Raw genomic sequence first — 16591 nt, forward strand, 5'->3', positions numbered from 1 at the left:
AAACAAAAATTCGGGCATTTTTCATATCTAAATTCTACCCACCTCATCTTACGATTACATTTTATCATAATACCTCTAGGAAGAGGTTTAGTAAAATCAAATTCAGCTAGCAATTTCGTATGTTTACCTTCATTACCCCCTCCTAGGGGGATGATTTCCTCGATCACTTCATTGAATATTCCTTCAATCTTCCTCCCCACCTCTTTGGTAACCTAGTGTAGAGGCAGATTCCATACCTGGACCCATATTCGGCAATGTTAAAAGCATAATGTTCATTTTCAATTCCCTCCCTTTATTTCAAAAGTATTAAATGTTGGCCATCATAAATCCATGGCCTGCCATTCAATGCTTGTTCCAGATCTGATCTCTGCGCAAACGTAAATTGAAACATATTAGCACGGATCTCAGTCACCTTCAAGTTTTTTAGATGAAGCCACATATTTTCTATAAAGCTTCTGATCCCATTCGTATTCGCTATCTTGTCTCCCTAGACCTTTCCCAACAGACTCATACTACACTCCTCGATTCCCTTCGTGAACTCCTCCTCCTCAAACCACATGCCATCTTGCTCTGTACTTGACAGAGTAAATTTCTTCATCACCTCCTCCAGCTCCTCCATCCTTCACGGAACCACAGTCCTCCCCTGATTAGAATTCAATTGCCTCACCTTGACTAAGCAGGAAGAAGCTGTACCTTTTATGCTTCCTTACCAATTACCTAAACCACAAACAAGAAAAGATAAGCTAAAGGGAACATACACTAAAATCTACATGTTAAGAAAATAACAGAATCCAATTTGGGTTTTTGAATGCATTCTAGCTCTTGTTTAACGTCAGATCTAGCTCAAAGATCAACTCTAGGCTCCCAAATTAGAAACTCCTTACATAGATCTGGTTTATGGACCCGTCTATTTTGGGGAAATTTGGATGGAAATTTCGATTATGAATATGGAAGTAGTTTGGAGAAATGGCGGTAAGTTTGAAAACGAGTAAACACCTACTATGGGGGAGAAAACTCTCTAGAGAGAGAAAGTACTCTCAAGGAGAGAGACAAGGCAACTTTTTTTGGTCAATTGAGGTTGACTTAACTGAAATATGATGATAGAATCAAGCCTGCCTTCATAAAATTAAAATTTAACCTCATGAAATTTGTTTAACAGAATGCAAATTCCCGGGCATAATAATCTAGAACTGAATGAGACGAACAAGCGCATGGTAAAGCCTTTGCTTGTCCGCTAACAGGTGATACTCCTATTGTTAGAATATTTTCAAATATTGAAATTTTGGACAGAATTCTAGAAGTAGTTTTCTGCGTTTCATTCGTAACCTTTCAGGTTTCATCCGTTATTTGAAAGGCTAATTCCTTCATTTATTGCTCAAAAAAAATCGTGCAAATATTAATTTGACGTGAAGAAGGTATTAAACTATACCTGTCAGGCTTAAGCCTATGGATTTTTTTAAAAAAAAATTGCTGGGTTGCTGGGCAGTAGCCACTTGAATTTTTTTTTAAAACCTGATGGCTACTGGCTGTGTCACCCCAATTGCCATCACCAAAAGTGAAAAGAAAAATGTCAACGGTCATGACTAGGTGTTCAAGCGAGTGGATGGAGGATAAAGGAGGTTAATTACATATTGTCGTTTCATTTCTGCAGGGAGATTGTAGAACACATGAAGCTAGGAAATCTGCTCCGAAAGTATGTCAGCTGCATTCATTACATCTCCACTCGGTAAAGCAAGTTTCATTAACTCAGCAACAACTTGATCTCTTCTATCGGAGACCAATTGCTCACGTTTATCCTCATTTGACATGGCTGCTGCCATAGTTGTGAAATTAGCTTGAATTCCCTCCACGAAATCTCCAAATTTGCTGGTGAGAAATTGCAATAATGCATCAAGATCACTCCTTGTTGTTGATGCAGATTTCATTTTTTTTGACACATTTGCAATGGGAGGTGATTGTTTCTTTTGTTTCTTGGAATTTCTTGTGCTTGTTGAGCTTGGTTGAGTTGATTGCTCCATGGAATTTACTTCATCTTCTTGAAGGTTATCATTATCCGAGTTTGACATAGCATCAAGCCCTTCATCTCCTTCCTCCAAATTTTGGACATCTTCCATATCTTGGACAGCTTGTGCAAAATCTTCAGCAACATTTCCAGTGGCTCTGTCTCTTCCATATACAATTTCAAGATCTCCTAAATATGAAAATTTGACATCCCAAAGGCCCTTCGCATCCTTATGAGTCTAGAGATAGAATAGAAAGATAAATAATAATCTTAATAAAATGTTGAAAAAGGACATATCAGAATGTAAAAAGTAATCAATTTCTTACCTTGCACCAATCATCATACCACTGTTTTTCACAAGAAATCTTTTTCTCAGCATCATTCCAACTACAACCACTTTCTTTGCACATTTCAACAATTGCATGGAACCTATTTTTCAACCACTTAACTTTTGATTCAATATGTGGGCTGACTTGTTTGGTAAAAGTAGGTAATTTACGCAAGATAATTTTAAGCAATTCGCTCATATAATTATTTTTAAATCCTCCATCTGATTTCCACATTGGATCACAAGCCAACTTTTGCAATATGACAACCAAACAACAATATTCACCAAACTAGATTATGACATCAAAATCTTTAAATGCATTAAACATTAATTGATCTTATTAAAAGGGCCTAGACATGCATCATACATCCATAAACACAATGATATATAGATATAAATAAGCATAAACAAACGAAATTGATGGTTGAAACTCGAAATCCTAATGTATAAATAACTATGAAACTGAAAACTATTCAGGCAGACAATTTTACAAACAGGTATAGGGCATGTAGAAGCCCACCCAAACTATACCAGTATTCACGGATCAAATAACCAAAAGATCAAGAATCGTCAACCCCTAAAAAGAATGCGTAATTCAAGAAAACACATTAGCTACCCAGTGAGTAGCTTGAAAAAAGAATTCCCTTCTTTATCGTCAGCCCCTAAAAAGAATCTTCAGCAACATTTTGGTCCAATTAGTTTTATTGTGTCAGATTCCCTTCTTTCCTTCTTTATTTTTAGCTACCCAGTGAGTAGCTTGAAAAAGCAGAGAAGAAGGAAGAGAAAAACTTGCATACGGGAAAGAAAATTGCAGAGCCAAGGGAGTTTGTAATCCACTTACCTGGAATCAAGAAATTCACCCTAGTAGAAGACTCTTCAACTCCAGAATTCGTTGTCCAAGGAAAATCGAACCCCACTGATCTTTATGGTTGTCCAATTGGTGAAGTAGAAGAGATAGAAAATCTGATGAAGAAGAAGAAGAGAAGGTGCGGCGTGTAATGAAGAAAAAGAGAGGGTAAGTTCGTCATAAATATTTTTGCTCGGGAATGAGTTGAGGGTTTTGTCCAAAACCTCCCAATTTACTCGGGAATGAGTTTTTAGAAATGATTCCAGAAATTGCATTCCAATAGACTTAACCCAAGCAACAAATAAGGGGTTCATTCCATTAGCTGATTCCCAAACCCTTTAACCAAGCAGCCCCTGAAACTTTTCCTCAAGATATAGTTGTTCGGTATCAATACGTTCCCTGGCAGAATGGTTAGGCAAAGCATTGAAGGAGAGTAGAATTATAATTGGTAAGGGATAATATCAGAAACCTCCTTTGAGATTTCTTTTAATATCACCCGGCACTTCTAAGGTTTTAAAATATCACTTACCTTCCTTATTTTTGTTATTTGTGTAAAAAAAATTTTAAAAGCTCTAAACTACCCATTCACTTGCTAAATAAAAATACTCTTAAACCTTTGTTCATCCAAGAAAATCATCACCTAAAAAATAATCTCTTGTAGTATTACCGCATCATAATGCTATATTTCATAAAAATATAAATTTTAAAAATAAAAAAGATATTTGAAAAGAAATAGATTTGCACCAATTTAACTCTATATGCTTAAAATTGATTTACATTGTTTTCAATATCTTCTCAATCCTTGTGCAAACTATTAAATTGTATCAATTATTATAAAAATCAACACAAAATAAGCAAATAAATTATACCCCACTTTAACACAATCATAAAAAATAAAAGATAAATAAAATTTAATTTATTATAATTTACAAAATAAAATATTACATAGGAATCCAAACAATGAGTAAGAGAGAATGATGGAGAAAAAGGAAAGAGAAGCATGTGACTTTCATTTCTTTTTTAAAAAATTTTTGAACTTTATTTATTTGATATGTGAATTAAGTGTCAAGTGAGAATTAATATAATTTTTTTACAATTATTAGGGAAGGTAAGTGATATTTTAAAAACTTCAAGAGTGTCAAGTGATACTAAAAAAAATCTCAAGAAAGGTTTCTAATATTATCCCAATTGGTAAAGAAGCAATATCAACTACATTGATTTTTTTTTTTTTTTGTAGAATTTTGGGCAACACCAAGTATTCAAACTTGTCGAGGATGTAGACAGAAACAAATAGTATATCAAAGATGCATGAAATGAACCACCAAATGATAAGCTCCAATGGCCATAATAAGTGCAGGATTTTGTCAAAAAGCATGATAACAATATATTAAAAGATAAAACATACCATAATATCTGTAGAATCTTGTCATGACCACTGATGTTTTTTTCTTTCTTTTTGATGATGGTTACCAATCTGTGTTAACCCAGTAGTCATCAATTTTTTTTAAAAAAAATCCAAGTGGCAGCCCGGCAACCCAACAATTTTTTAAAAAAATTTCGTAGCCTGTCGGACTTATTAAGCCCGGCATGCATAGTTTAATACCTTCCGTTTGTCATATCAATACTTGCACAATTTTTTTTGAGCAATAAATGAAGGAATTGGCCCATTTAAAAGAGATACAACTATAAACATATTTCTAATAGTTAATAACTGTTTAGGGGACATGAAACCTTATTCATGTCGATCAATTTGTGGTCTTTTGGTTGTAAACAAAAAGATCTACAAACTCTAAAAAAATTTCTGCTCTTGTCTTCTTTGTTTTTCGAGGGTTTTAACATCTTAATGCAGAGTTTTGCAACCAAATTTCATCTTATCTTAGAGGATATTCGTCCTTGATCTTTTACACGTGGTAGTGGACAAAGAAAGTTTTAAGGAAAGTGATTTGTAATCACGATTTGAAACATTTTCTTGTTAGTTTTAGGGCTATTTTATAGTATTCTCTTTGTTGTTATTCCAACAATCTTAAAGTTTTATTCCTCCTTTGAAATAGCAAGTACTATAAATGATTTAGTTTCTAATATTGTTAAACTCAACCGTTTTGATGGAGGAAATTTCATTCGTTAGAAGAAACAAGTGCAATTCCTTCTTGTGACCCTCAAAGTGGTGTACGTTCTAACTATTTCTAGGCCCGTAACAAATGATGAAGAAGAGACGTTGGATGACATCTGCAATAAGCGAAATGGTACACAAATGATGAGATATGTGAAGGGACACATTTTCAATGCAATGAGTATCGAACTTTTTGATGTCTATCATTCGATAATAACAGTGAAGGAACTTTGGAGCAAGTTAGAAGCATGGTACATGAGAGAGGATACAACAAATAAAAAATCTTTTGTCTCTAATTTCTTTAACAACAAAATGATAGACAAGAGGCCTGTTATGGATCAATTTGTTGAACTTGAAAAGATGCTTGTTTGGATTGCGATTTTCCGTCGGAAAATTACGTCGTTTTCCGTGATCACATTTCCCTATTACCTTTTTCCCTCAGATACATCAAATCGCTACAGTAATTTTTCCATGAAAAATCATGGAAAATGCAATCCAAACACAATTAATCATTTTTCTCAACACAATATGTTTATGGATGAAACAATTATTGTTAGTTCCATAATTGATAAACTACCACCCTCTTGGAAGGATTTCAAGAGAAATCTCAAACATAAAAAAGGAGAGATCATTCATGAAAGTCTTGCTAACACTTTTCGTGTTGAGGAAGAGTTTAGAATGTAAGAGAAAAAAAGAAGTGGTGATTAAAATATCCAAAGCGATGGGATTGAAATCCAATCCAAGAATCACTAACAATGGAATCTTAATTCAACACTAGTTATAATAACTAACCTTGAATTCAACGAGTGAAAGTACATTGATATAGTGGTTTGAACACTACAAAAGATACTGAAAGGTGTAGTGTGATTTTTTCCGTTTGAAATTGGAAGGTGCATTTAGAATTCTTAACAAGTCTTGTAAAATGCTACAAATGACGGGGGCATTAGGAGTTTGCTTATATGAATGTTGGATTGATGGCATCTATAAAATTTTGGACTTAACTGTGAACACATTCATAAAAGGATAGGAATACAAGGCCTAATGTATCACTTGTATACACAAATTGAAGAGAAGTGAATTTGTATGTATTTATTTATGTGACTTGTTGCATATATTTTTGGTTCGAAACTTATCTACCAAGAAGTATTAACAAGTTATAATCAATAAACACTGAGATGGTGGTTCAATTGAAAAACACCATTGTTTATGCATAGATTATTAGAATTTTTTAGTGATTCGTAAAAAAAAATTCAATATGTTAAAAATGGTGGGAGATTGTTAGAATATTTTCAAATATTGAAAATCCGGGCAGAATTCTAAAACTAGCTTTTTACATTTCATTCGCAACCTTTCAAGTTTCAACCGTCATTTAAAAAGATACAACTATAAACATGTTTCTAACGATTAATAACTATTTAGGGGGCATGAATCCTTATTTATGCAGATCAATTTGTGATCTTTTAGTTACAAACAAAAAGATTTACAAATTCTAAAAAATTTCTGCTCTCCTTTTCTTTGTTCTTTGAGGACTGTAACAATTTAGTGCAGAATTTTGCAATCAAAGTTCATCTTATTCTAAAAGATATTCGCCCTTAATCTCTTACACATTATAGTGGACGAATACAACCTTAAGGAAAGTGAGTTGTAATCACGCCTTGATTTGAAGACTTCTCATTAGTTTTGCAGTCATTTTATAGTATTCTCTTTGTTGTTGTTCCAACACCTATTCTCCAATATCCGGATCTGTTATTAACTCAAGAGTAAACCTACCTGTACAGGCTCTGTAGTCCTGAATTCATATTGATCTGTTAACTCTGTACAGTGTCCCTTTCAACATAACTTAGTGAAAATTAACCAAAAAAAGAAAAAGAAAATTGATCTGTCATCCTAACAATTCACGACTACTCTTAGCCCTTATGCATCTCCAGCCTCAAGCTCTTCTAGCAGTTTACGACTTTTTGCAGGCATGAGATGAAGTCCATTTTGATCCACATCTGTAGCAGAATTCATAGCTGCAGCGACAAGTGATGTGAATACAACCCTCGATTTTTTCCACGTGCATTTTGCAACTAGGACATTTCTGCCAGCTTTTCTTCTTAGCAAGTAGCTTGAACAGACCATCATCCTTTCCTCCCTTCTTCGCATTTAGCTTCTGGAACTCCTTGCATTTAAATTCTGAATGCCATGGCACATGACATTGTGCACAGAATGATCTCCGGCATGCAGGACACTTTATCTCCTTTATGACTTCCCCAGAATCGTGTATCAACATGGCTGAACAGTCACGGAAAGGGCAGAACAATTTCTGGGAGTTGGGGATCAATGACTGGCATAGGAAGTCATCCCACTTAGCCAGGACATCTTTCGGGATCATCAGCCTACAGATGTTAAAATCTAACGTTGCCTTGCAATCTGCTCCTGGACAACTAATGATTTTCAAGTTGTCTTGGATCTTTGCCACAATATGCTGGCTCGTGCATTCATAACAAAACGAATGGTCGCAAGTATCATTTCTGAACATCTCCCAACTTTCTTTAGCTTCCATACATATTCCACAGAAGATTTGGGATGCATTATCCACATCATTATCAATCTTGACTTGCCTTGAATCCACATCTTCTATCCTTCCTTGGCTAGATGAAGATGCAATACTTGCCGTATCAGAAGAGAGAGAGGCTAGCAAAACTTCCTGGATCTGCAATTCCATCGAGTACTTGGAATCTGAAACATGAAAACCCACCATTTTTTTCTACCATACAACCGAAAACAAGTCAAAGAATCAAATAACAGAAACTAAATTGCTTGCAGAAAAAATATTATTCCTTTCTCAGCTTATCCTTTCACTATCTTCCTGTCATTTCAATTGAAGAGAAAGAAAGCAACAAAAGGCCGGTGGAGTGGTAAGCTTTTGTGCATAAGAACCAACACCATTTAACACTTTGCAAACAACATTAAAAAGCATCTGATACAGGAGATTGCAGTTTCACATACGGCAATAAACCTGACATTGTTTCTGCCTCTCATTACATGGAGAAACCATAACCACTGAAGGCAAATGTAGATGCAGCTGAAATTTCATAAAGAGACTAAATCAAAGGCATAACCATCAAATTCAACAATCTAAATTTAAACTTCCAGTTGTTTCCCTTCCATCGAGGCATTTTTAATGAGGGAGCTGATTATAGTGAAAGCTGAAACTGGCTGATGAGGCAAAGAAAAAATGTTGGTTTCCTGAATAGGTTTTTGAGCAAACACTTGCAAGCAGGATTTTAATAGGTGATTGTAGCTCTGGTTCATAAAATTGCAAATTCCTGTTTGTGATCCATCATCCTCACCCTCCACCACCCCCCACCACCACCACCAAAAACACAAATAACTTTATCAAATCATAAGTATTCTAGAATAGCGAGCATTTCATTTCACTGCATTGTAGTACTAAAAGTTATTCAAAGCCTTCATCCTTTTGAAAATACAGCTCACGTCACGGTACTTAATCTCGGTCATGTCCTTTAAACAGACTGTGATTCTAAGACAAAAAATTTATAGCTAGCAAAACAAAACTGCAAAAGTACATCCCCACTGACAAGTTTTGCTGCAAGGCAGTATTTTGTTATAGATAGTACAAAAATTACCAAGAACAGAACATATAAAGATCATAAACAAAGAAAAGGGAAAAAAATTGAAGCTGCGAAATTGTACCATCAACAACCAAATTCACCTACAAACCATGGGAATAAGCAAAGAAATTTAAAAAAAAATCCATTTTTGTGTTTTAATTTTTCAAGAATGAATTAAAAGTATCACTTAAGTCCCAAAACAGAAGAACGAATTAAATGATACCATCAAATACATGGTTCCCATTATACTTCCGGTGCAAAGTTTCCGAGGGGTCTCCAGCAGGGACCTTCTTGATTGTCTTCTTAGTCTGCACTTTTTTGTTAGAAAAAAGAAGCCACACGGGTGCCGTGGCAGCTAGAAGGAAGAAGATGAAGGGGATGGACCAAATAAAGATCGTCTGCAGGTATAGGGAAACGCCGGAGTTGGACAACATCTGCCGGAAATTGCTGACGTTAGAGTGGATTGAACTGAGTAGAGTGTAGTAGCTGTCCATAGTGAAGACTTCGAGCAGCAGTTTTGCACAGAATATCTTGAGAATTGGGAGTCCCAATGTTTACAAGAGGGGAGTTTTGGCCTGTAATCTCTACTATCAATTAATTAGTGGCAAGTTTCCGTAAAAAAGAAAAAAAAAAAAAAAGGTAAACCTTGTGCTAAATAAATGCCAAGAATTCCAATCCCAATAATTGAATTATTTAATTAATGAGGTATATTATACTAAACAAGTACTAGAAACATGTTCTTAAAAAGAAACAAGTACTAGAAACATGTTCTTAAATAGAAATATTTACCTATTGTACAATTAAATGACTAGATTCTTTTTTGGGAAATAGCTAACTAGATTCTAAAGCTAGGATCCTTTTTTTTTTCTAAATGGCCTTTTGTTCTTCTCAACTTCTAAATTTGTTTTTTCCTTTAGATAGATTTTTCCTTTTTTTGGTTCAAAGGAACGCTCCAAACCAAAAATGTGAGAGAATTTGATAGTCGAATCACAGGTATCATGATCGCTTGACTAATGTTTTTAATAGTTAGGTTTAGTCTCGATGACCTTTTATATAGATTTCGTAATTTGTCTTTGAGATGTACATGGATTTGGCTATTATTAAGAATGGGAGATAAAGAAAATTAAGTTGATAGGGATAATATTACAAGATATTAATATCATGTTTATGAGGAAGTTACAAGTCACAATAGTTACAAGTCTGATAATGAAGGCCACAAAACTGAAGTCTTAATCGAAACATCACCTAACAACCTGTGGTTGGTACCATGATTCAGAAAGTAGTTGTCCATCCATCATGATAATGGCTGGAAAAAGCAAACTATCATCACTAGTAATAAATTCCCCTAATCAAAGTCAAATTTCAAAGAACTTAAATAATAATAATAATTAAAAAAAAGGCTGTGACTTGTTAGAGAAGGAAAGTTCTGCAAAAAAGGAATGATATGTGACATCAATTCAAAGTTAATTAGAATTGTGAAGTATTAGAGGTCAAGGTTAACTAATAATTAAAGACTTAAGAATACACATCCTGTCCTTGCATCATGTGGTATTAGGCATATCAAAGACCGCAGAAACACAAGTAGTCGTATAATTATTTTCCAGAAACAGTTCAATTAAGGAAGAAGAATCCCTTGTCAAAAGAGTAAAAAGCAGAAAACAAGCAAAAAAGAAGGAAGAAAAGGGAAAAAGAACAAAAACGAGGAACAGAGAAGAAAAAGAGTCCCAGACGTATAAGTAGAACTAATTCACGTGTTTGGTTTGGTAAGATGTTGCATCTGCCATTTATCCGAAACCAGAGTCTCAGAGCAGCCAGGACTCGCAAAATAATTACATCAGATTTTAATGAACGAAACTTCTTTTATTGGTTTGTGAATTGATGACTGGTGCAACTGCTTTACCAAAATTGCAACTGTTGCGAATATGAAAGAGCCAAAGCTGAGTTGCTGGAATTATATATATAACTGCACCCTCAAATGAATATAATAAAAATGCACCCCCAAATATTACATGTTTCTCACTTTCCCCTACTCCTCCTCTGGCTTGGTCTGATTAGGTTAATTCTGCTGTCAAACTTTGCAACTTTACCCAATTTGATGCTGATCAACTATGAAAAGTACAATCTAGTCAGATCATTTCAGATGGATATGTTGCACATTTGCACGAAAATAACATATGTGCCTTGATAAAATGTATTAATACTTTGGCTAAACCTGTGATGATGTAAAGACAACTATAATTTTCGTAACAAATATACAAGGAAAATCCTATTCTAAACGATATACGACTTACATGTAAAACATTTAATAAATGATGGCTCATTTCCTAGGCATATCATATTTTTTAAAGTTGCTTTTTTGTAAAATTGTTTACAATGTACTTCACGTTTAAAAAACTGATTTTATGTCCTTATCTAAATCAAGTCATAAAATTTGATTCAAATCTAATTTTCGGACTATTTTTTAGCCTGAATCCAATGCATAACCGGCACATAATCATTTTTTAAGTGTAAAAACATTCAATCCCATATTTTGTTATACAAATTACCCACCTCATATTCCTTTTTATGTTTGTGGATAAACAAATGACCCGACCCATATTCATTTTTACTCTTAAAATATTAAGATTTGATCTTTTTCCACCTAAAACAATGATTACATCCGGATCATATAATAGATTCAGGCTAAAAAATGATCGAAAACCTAGGTTAAGGACAAATTTGACTCAGTTGATTTTTTAAGTGATGTACAATAGTATTTTAAAAATAATGGATAAAAATAATGCGCGAATATTTTGAACGATTTTTCTAACTCTAAATATAAATATGCGAAACTATCATTTGTCGACAAATGCGCGGAAGATTTACATGCCAAAGTCCAGAAGCCTCTACGACGATGGTCTACTTTGTTGTAACCAAGCCCAATTACGTATCCTTTACAGACCGACAACATAAGCCCAATTGAATTTACTAGATCAGTTTGTGGATTTTATGGAGCCTATTTCGGTGTTCTTTTTTTTTTTTAAAGGCAACGATAATATTTTTATAATTTAATATATCCTAATGTATCGAGAAGGGAGTCTAAAGAGACTGTATATAAGGGTAATAGGAAGGGATGTTCTAGCATATCTTTTGAATTTTTTCCATTGTAGGTGAGGCAAATGGGGTTCAAACCCCTGTAGTTCAAAAAGGGATTTAGTCCCTTTTTGATGATTACTGAACCAAAACTCAGTGGTTTATTTCGGTATTCATTAAGCTATAAACTAACAGAGAACTATTCTATATTCCTTTTGGGACATGTTACTAGCAATTCTAAAATGTCTAACACTCCATCACTTTTTATACTTTTAAAGGGAGGATGGAGTGTTAGAGATTTTTTTTTTTTAATGCTAATATCATTTTTTTTTCTTAATTTTGGAAGGCTTGCAGCCAATTTACATGATTGTCTACACCCCCGATCTCTTTGTCTGAATTCTCATCCTTCGTAGTTGAATACTCGAATTTATTAATGTTTTGATTCTTGAATGTGGGTGGTGCTGCTTCTTGCGAGGTTCCACTTAGAATTTCTCTGGATTAAATGTTTCAAGTTTAATTAACCATTTTAAGCTTTTATTCTAGGTGCTTAAGCGAGATAAATAGCTAGGTTCCATCTTTCCTCTCACATTTGATTAGTCATGAAAATTGTAAATTGCAAATCCCTCAGTCTACCATACGCACATTGTCATGTTTTTCTAATCTGACATGGATATGTATACCTTGAACAAGAGAGTTGCTATCTTATGGTCGGTGAAAAATGTTGGTTCTCAACTTGATTTTCATGTTATGAGTTAATCACAAGAACTCCCCCTACGGTCAGATATGTAGTTTATCCTCTAAATTTTATTTTATTTTCTTAATAACTTTACCCTCTGAGAGACAAAATTATCCCTCTATTATGCTGATTTTTTAAATTAATTTTATTTTTAAATTTTCATTTTTGAGCAACTCTATCAATTAGTTATTGAGATTATTTTTTAAAAAATATATATATATGAGATAAAAAAAATGATTACAAATATATTTACGAAAACGCAAACATTTTTTTGGAAGAAAATGGCAATTCAAACAAAGTATCAGTCTTCGCATGAACATGCATTTTCCCCACGATACATGCAAAGAAATTATTATAATCAAGACCTTCACAACCCACGTCAATTAGCATAGGAATCTTGCTAAGTACACAAAAATAAGAGAAACCAATTCCAAACTAATTACCGCGCTGAACTTTTCCACATTTATTTTTCGCCTATATAAATTTGTTTTTCCTGCAAGAAACCATGCAGATCAAGTTCATTACCTAACATCCTCTAATATTGCTAATGGTAACTCAAAAATTTCTTTCCTTTCTTGAAATACCAGTACTTCTTCTTCAACATTTGATTCCACCAGGCCAAATCATTAGCCACCATGGCTGATTGTCGGGATTTCCATCTCATAATAATTTCTGCACTTGATCTGAAAGATGTCCGACATTTTGGAGAGATGAAAGATTATGCAAAGGTTTTGATCAGTCGAAACTCAGAAGGTTTAGAGTGGTATACTACTGTGGACAAGCAAGGACAGACCAACCCTAATTGGTATACTCCTGTCCACTGCTTAATCCCTGAGGATGCTGTCCAGCAGGAGGGTCAACGAGATAAACTAAAACTTGTCATCAAATATTTTGGTGAAGTGAACATATTTTTGAAGGAATTTTTTGATGAACAGGAGGAAGAAGAAAAGGAAGAATATTGAATGAGCTTTTGTTCTCATGCTTGCAGCTATTATTGAAAGTCGAGCTAATGTTTTGATTCGACTTGTGTCTCCCCATTGATGAACCTGATTCCGATAGGCTGTTTGATATTTTGACTTCTAAACGAAGAGGTAATATGTTCAGAGAATACGGCAGTTATTGCATTAACACATTCAGTTTCCCTCTTTTGGCTCATCCTACATTTCAGAGAAAGATGATCAAGAGTGCCAAAATATACAAGTTTATGGGGTTCTGTCGATTTAAAGGCAATAATTTGTGAATTAATCATGGTTCTTTAGAGGATTCCTCAACATTTCTCTCCCCAATCAGGAATAACTATATGGGAAGTTACGAAATCAACAACCACAGCGACACATCCACTAGAAAGCGCTGGGCTACAACAAAAGTGGAGTTTCTTCGATTTTCCACGTTGAGAAGTAGTATTAAAATAAGCAAGAATGTACTACCACCCCGCATTTCTCTGAGAAACAACTAATCAACAAATTTTTAGCCCACTTGAGCACAATTTATAAAATTCCTTAGGCCCAAATTAGAAGATTGAATCCTCTTTGCAACAATTAAATTCTCAGTTTCTCCGTCACTCGTGGCTCACTAGGCAATTGCCTTTTTTTTTTCTTGCTTTAACGCTTCATGGATTCTGGTACTGACATCAACCATAGCTAAGCAGTCTCAGTCTTTTTACTCTATGGAAGAGGTCCCTCTCAAGGTGTACCTTGTCAAGTCAGCTGGTCTAGGAAGTGCCAATTCGATTTCTCGTACTACACTGAAATTGGTTGCAAATTGCAAGAAGCTAGGGTGCATTGAGAATATTGACATCTCTGAATGGTTAGTCGATTTTGGGCCCTTAGGCCATTGGAAGTTTTTAACACTTGATGATACTTCGTTGATCAATAATGAGCTCCCTCATTCTAATTTATGGATGCTACATTTGGATTGAATAATTTGACAAAGGATTTGAAATCCTTCAAGTTGCTTGGATCATTTGGACGGGGTTTGGATTTGTTATCCACCAATTACTTAAATACATTTGAACACTAAAATAATTGACGGATTACAAATTCAAGTACCTCCCAAGTCATCCAAACTACTTAGAGGGATTTGAGAGGAATTTAAACTTTTACTCAAATCCCTCAATCCAAACGCATAAGTCTGTTAAACGAGCTAAAATTGTGTTCATCTATAATATACTCCTAGTACGAACTTCCAAAACTTGCTCCACCTAGAATTGAAAGCCAACCAGCCAGAGTCAAAGTGGGACGAAATTGATTACTGGAGGTGGAGGGAGAGGAAAGGGAGAGGGAGGGCAGCAATCACCAATCATCCATTTTGACACTGAATGCTATAATCAAAGATGCACTCTCATATTCCGGGTTCGTAGGAGAAGGAAGAAAATCATAACACATGGCCAAGACGCTACCTGGAAGTGGAACGATATGCACGCAGCAATGCCCTCCGGCATTATAATGAAGTGGAACCAATTTCTACATTTTCTGTTTTAGGGGGATGGTAAGAAAAACAAGAAGACACTGGCAAAGTCTGCATTTTTTTTTATTTTTTTTTTTGTAGAAATAAAGAAAATTTGTCCCTTTAAAAGTCATAACCAGATTTGCTGCAGTAACTTGCAAAGTTATTTACTCCAGCAGACCTTACCAAAGTTTGAACAGTATCAGGATAAACGCAATACCCAAACAAACTACCAACAGGGGAATCCTCTGTTGAGATCAACTACTTAAATCTCTAACAGGAGTACAGTACATGGACCTTTTGTAAACAGCAGCAGCAGCTCAGTAACCTCAGTTCTTGGCTTTGATGGAATTATTTTCCTTGATCCTTGCTCGATTGTCCAGTTTGACAAAACGTTTTAGGTCCTCGTAAGGAAGAGTTTCCAGGTCTTTCCTTCTTAGCTCACTGAGTGCTGGGCGTTTATCAAGCAGGTGTGACAGCCATTCAGGATACTCCGAGTCTGGCAAGATCTTCGGGTCTGCTCCATCCTTGAGAATATTGGCACCAACAACCGTAGTGGATTTCACTTCTTTGCTAAGGGTTGATTCCTTTGGAGCATCAGCAGCCGCACCACCTTTAGAACCCTTCTTTGCTTTCCCACTTCCAGCAGAAAATGTTCGGCAGCCCCCTACTCCAAGTACCTCCTTGGGGACCCCGGCACTTCTCAATGCTCTAAGACAATTACCGGCCATGTATTTTCCTGTTCCACCAGCCAGCCACAATTATTACAAAGATCAACGAAGCTGGTCCATGCTTTACACCTTTTTTTTTTTGGTGCTTTACATATCTAGTATTTCTTTACATTATCCCCTTAATCTATAATGATGTTTAACCTCTAAAACAAATTGGACAATGGTTACTAATTCAAGAAGCTAATAAAGTATTTGTGAAAACCATCAATCACTCACTGTATAATACACCAATCATGATCAACTAGAAATGCATTACCAAAAAAGAAAACGAATTCATAATAAAAAAGATTCGCTATAGAGGTGAGCGGATGAGGAGATTGAAACTCACAAGTTATATCCGATTCAGCTGAGTCGCCACCAGAACTTGGCTGGCTGCACCGAGAACGATGCCCTACAAGGCGAGACTGAAGAATCGGCGGCAACTGGCCGTCGGAGGAATTAGGGGTAAGAGGGAAAAGATGCAGCCCAAAGGACCCGCTGCCACCGAAGATCAAATCGAGGAAACCTTTCTGCTTATTTAAAATTAATGGAAAGAGAACAGTAAACCCCATTGGATAAAAATTCAAGGCAAGAAAAATTTACCAAAACGATAAGAAGCAATTAATCTCCATACCAATCTTTAGCCCAAACTTGTCTCCTCAGAAGCCGCTGCAAGAACCAGCCAGTGGGTGGGAGTGGGACAAAATGAGAAGGGGAAAAGGAG

General features: G+C 35.2%; 2 protein-coding genes across 2 annotated transcripts; both read right to left on the reverse strand.

Annotated features, from left to right (window-relative positions):
- Positions 1-7048: 7048 nt before the first annotated feature.
- LOC113749475 (probable E3 ubiquitin-protein ligase RNF217) lies at positions 7049-9464 on the reverse strand. Its single transcript, XM_027293226.1, has 2 exons — positions 9128-9464; positions 7049-8008 (listed from the first exon to the last, which is right to left on the reverse strand). Exons 1-2 carry the CDS (start codon positions 9396-9398, stop codon positions 7236-7238), a joined length of 1044 nt encoding a protein of 347 aa, XP_027149027.1. The 5' UTR covers positions 9399-9464; the 3' UTR covers positions 7049-7235.
- Positions 9465-15216: 5752 nt separating this feature from the next.
- LOC113749092 (39S ribosomal protein L54, mitochondrial-like) lies at positions 15217-16591 on the reverse strand. The gene is made up of 3 exons (XM_027292747.1): positions 16502-16591; positions 16217-16397; positions 15217-15896 (listed from the first exon to the last, which is right to left on the reverse strand). Exon 3 carries the CDS (start codon positions 15886-15888, stop codon positions 15487-15489), a length of 402 nt encoding a protein of 133 aa, XP_027148548.1. The 5' UTR covers positions 15889-15896; positions 16217-16397; positions 16502-16591; the 3' UTR covers positions 15217-15486.

Source organism: Coffea eugenioides, chromosome 10, assembly GCF_003713205.1.
Source record: "Coffea eugenioides isolate CCC68of chromosome 10, Ceug_1.0, whole genome shotgun sequence".
NCBI lineage: Eukaryota > Viridiplantae > Streptophyta > Magnoliopsida > Gentianales > Rubiaceae > Coffea > Coffea eugenioides.

Coding starts and splice junctions, on each gene's coding strand:
- LOC113749475 (XM_027293226.1), bottom strand. CDS start 9,398: ATGGACAGCTACTACACTCTACTCAGTTCAATCCACTCTAACGTCAGC. Junction 8,009..9,127: donor TGGGAACCATGTATTTGATG/GTATCATTTAAT, acceptor TTCATGTTTCAG/ATTCCAAGTACTCGATGGAA.
- LOC113749092 (XM_027292747.1), bottom strand. CDS start 15,888: ATGGCCGGTAATTGTCTTAGAGCATTGAGAAGTGCCGGGGTCCCCAAG.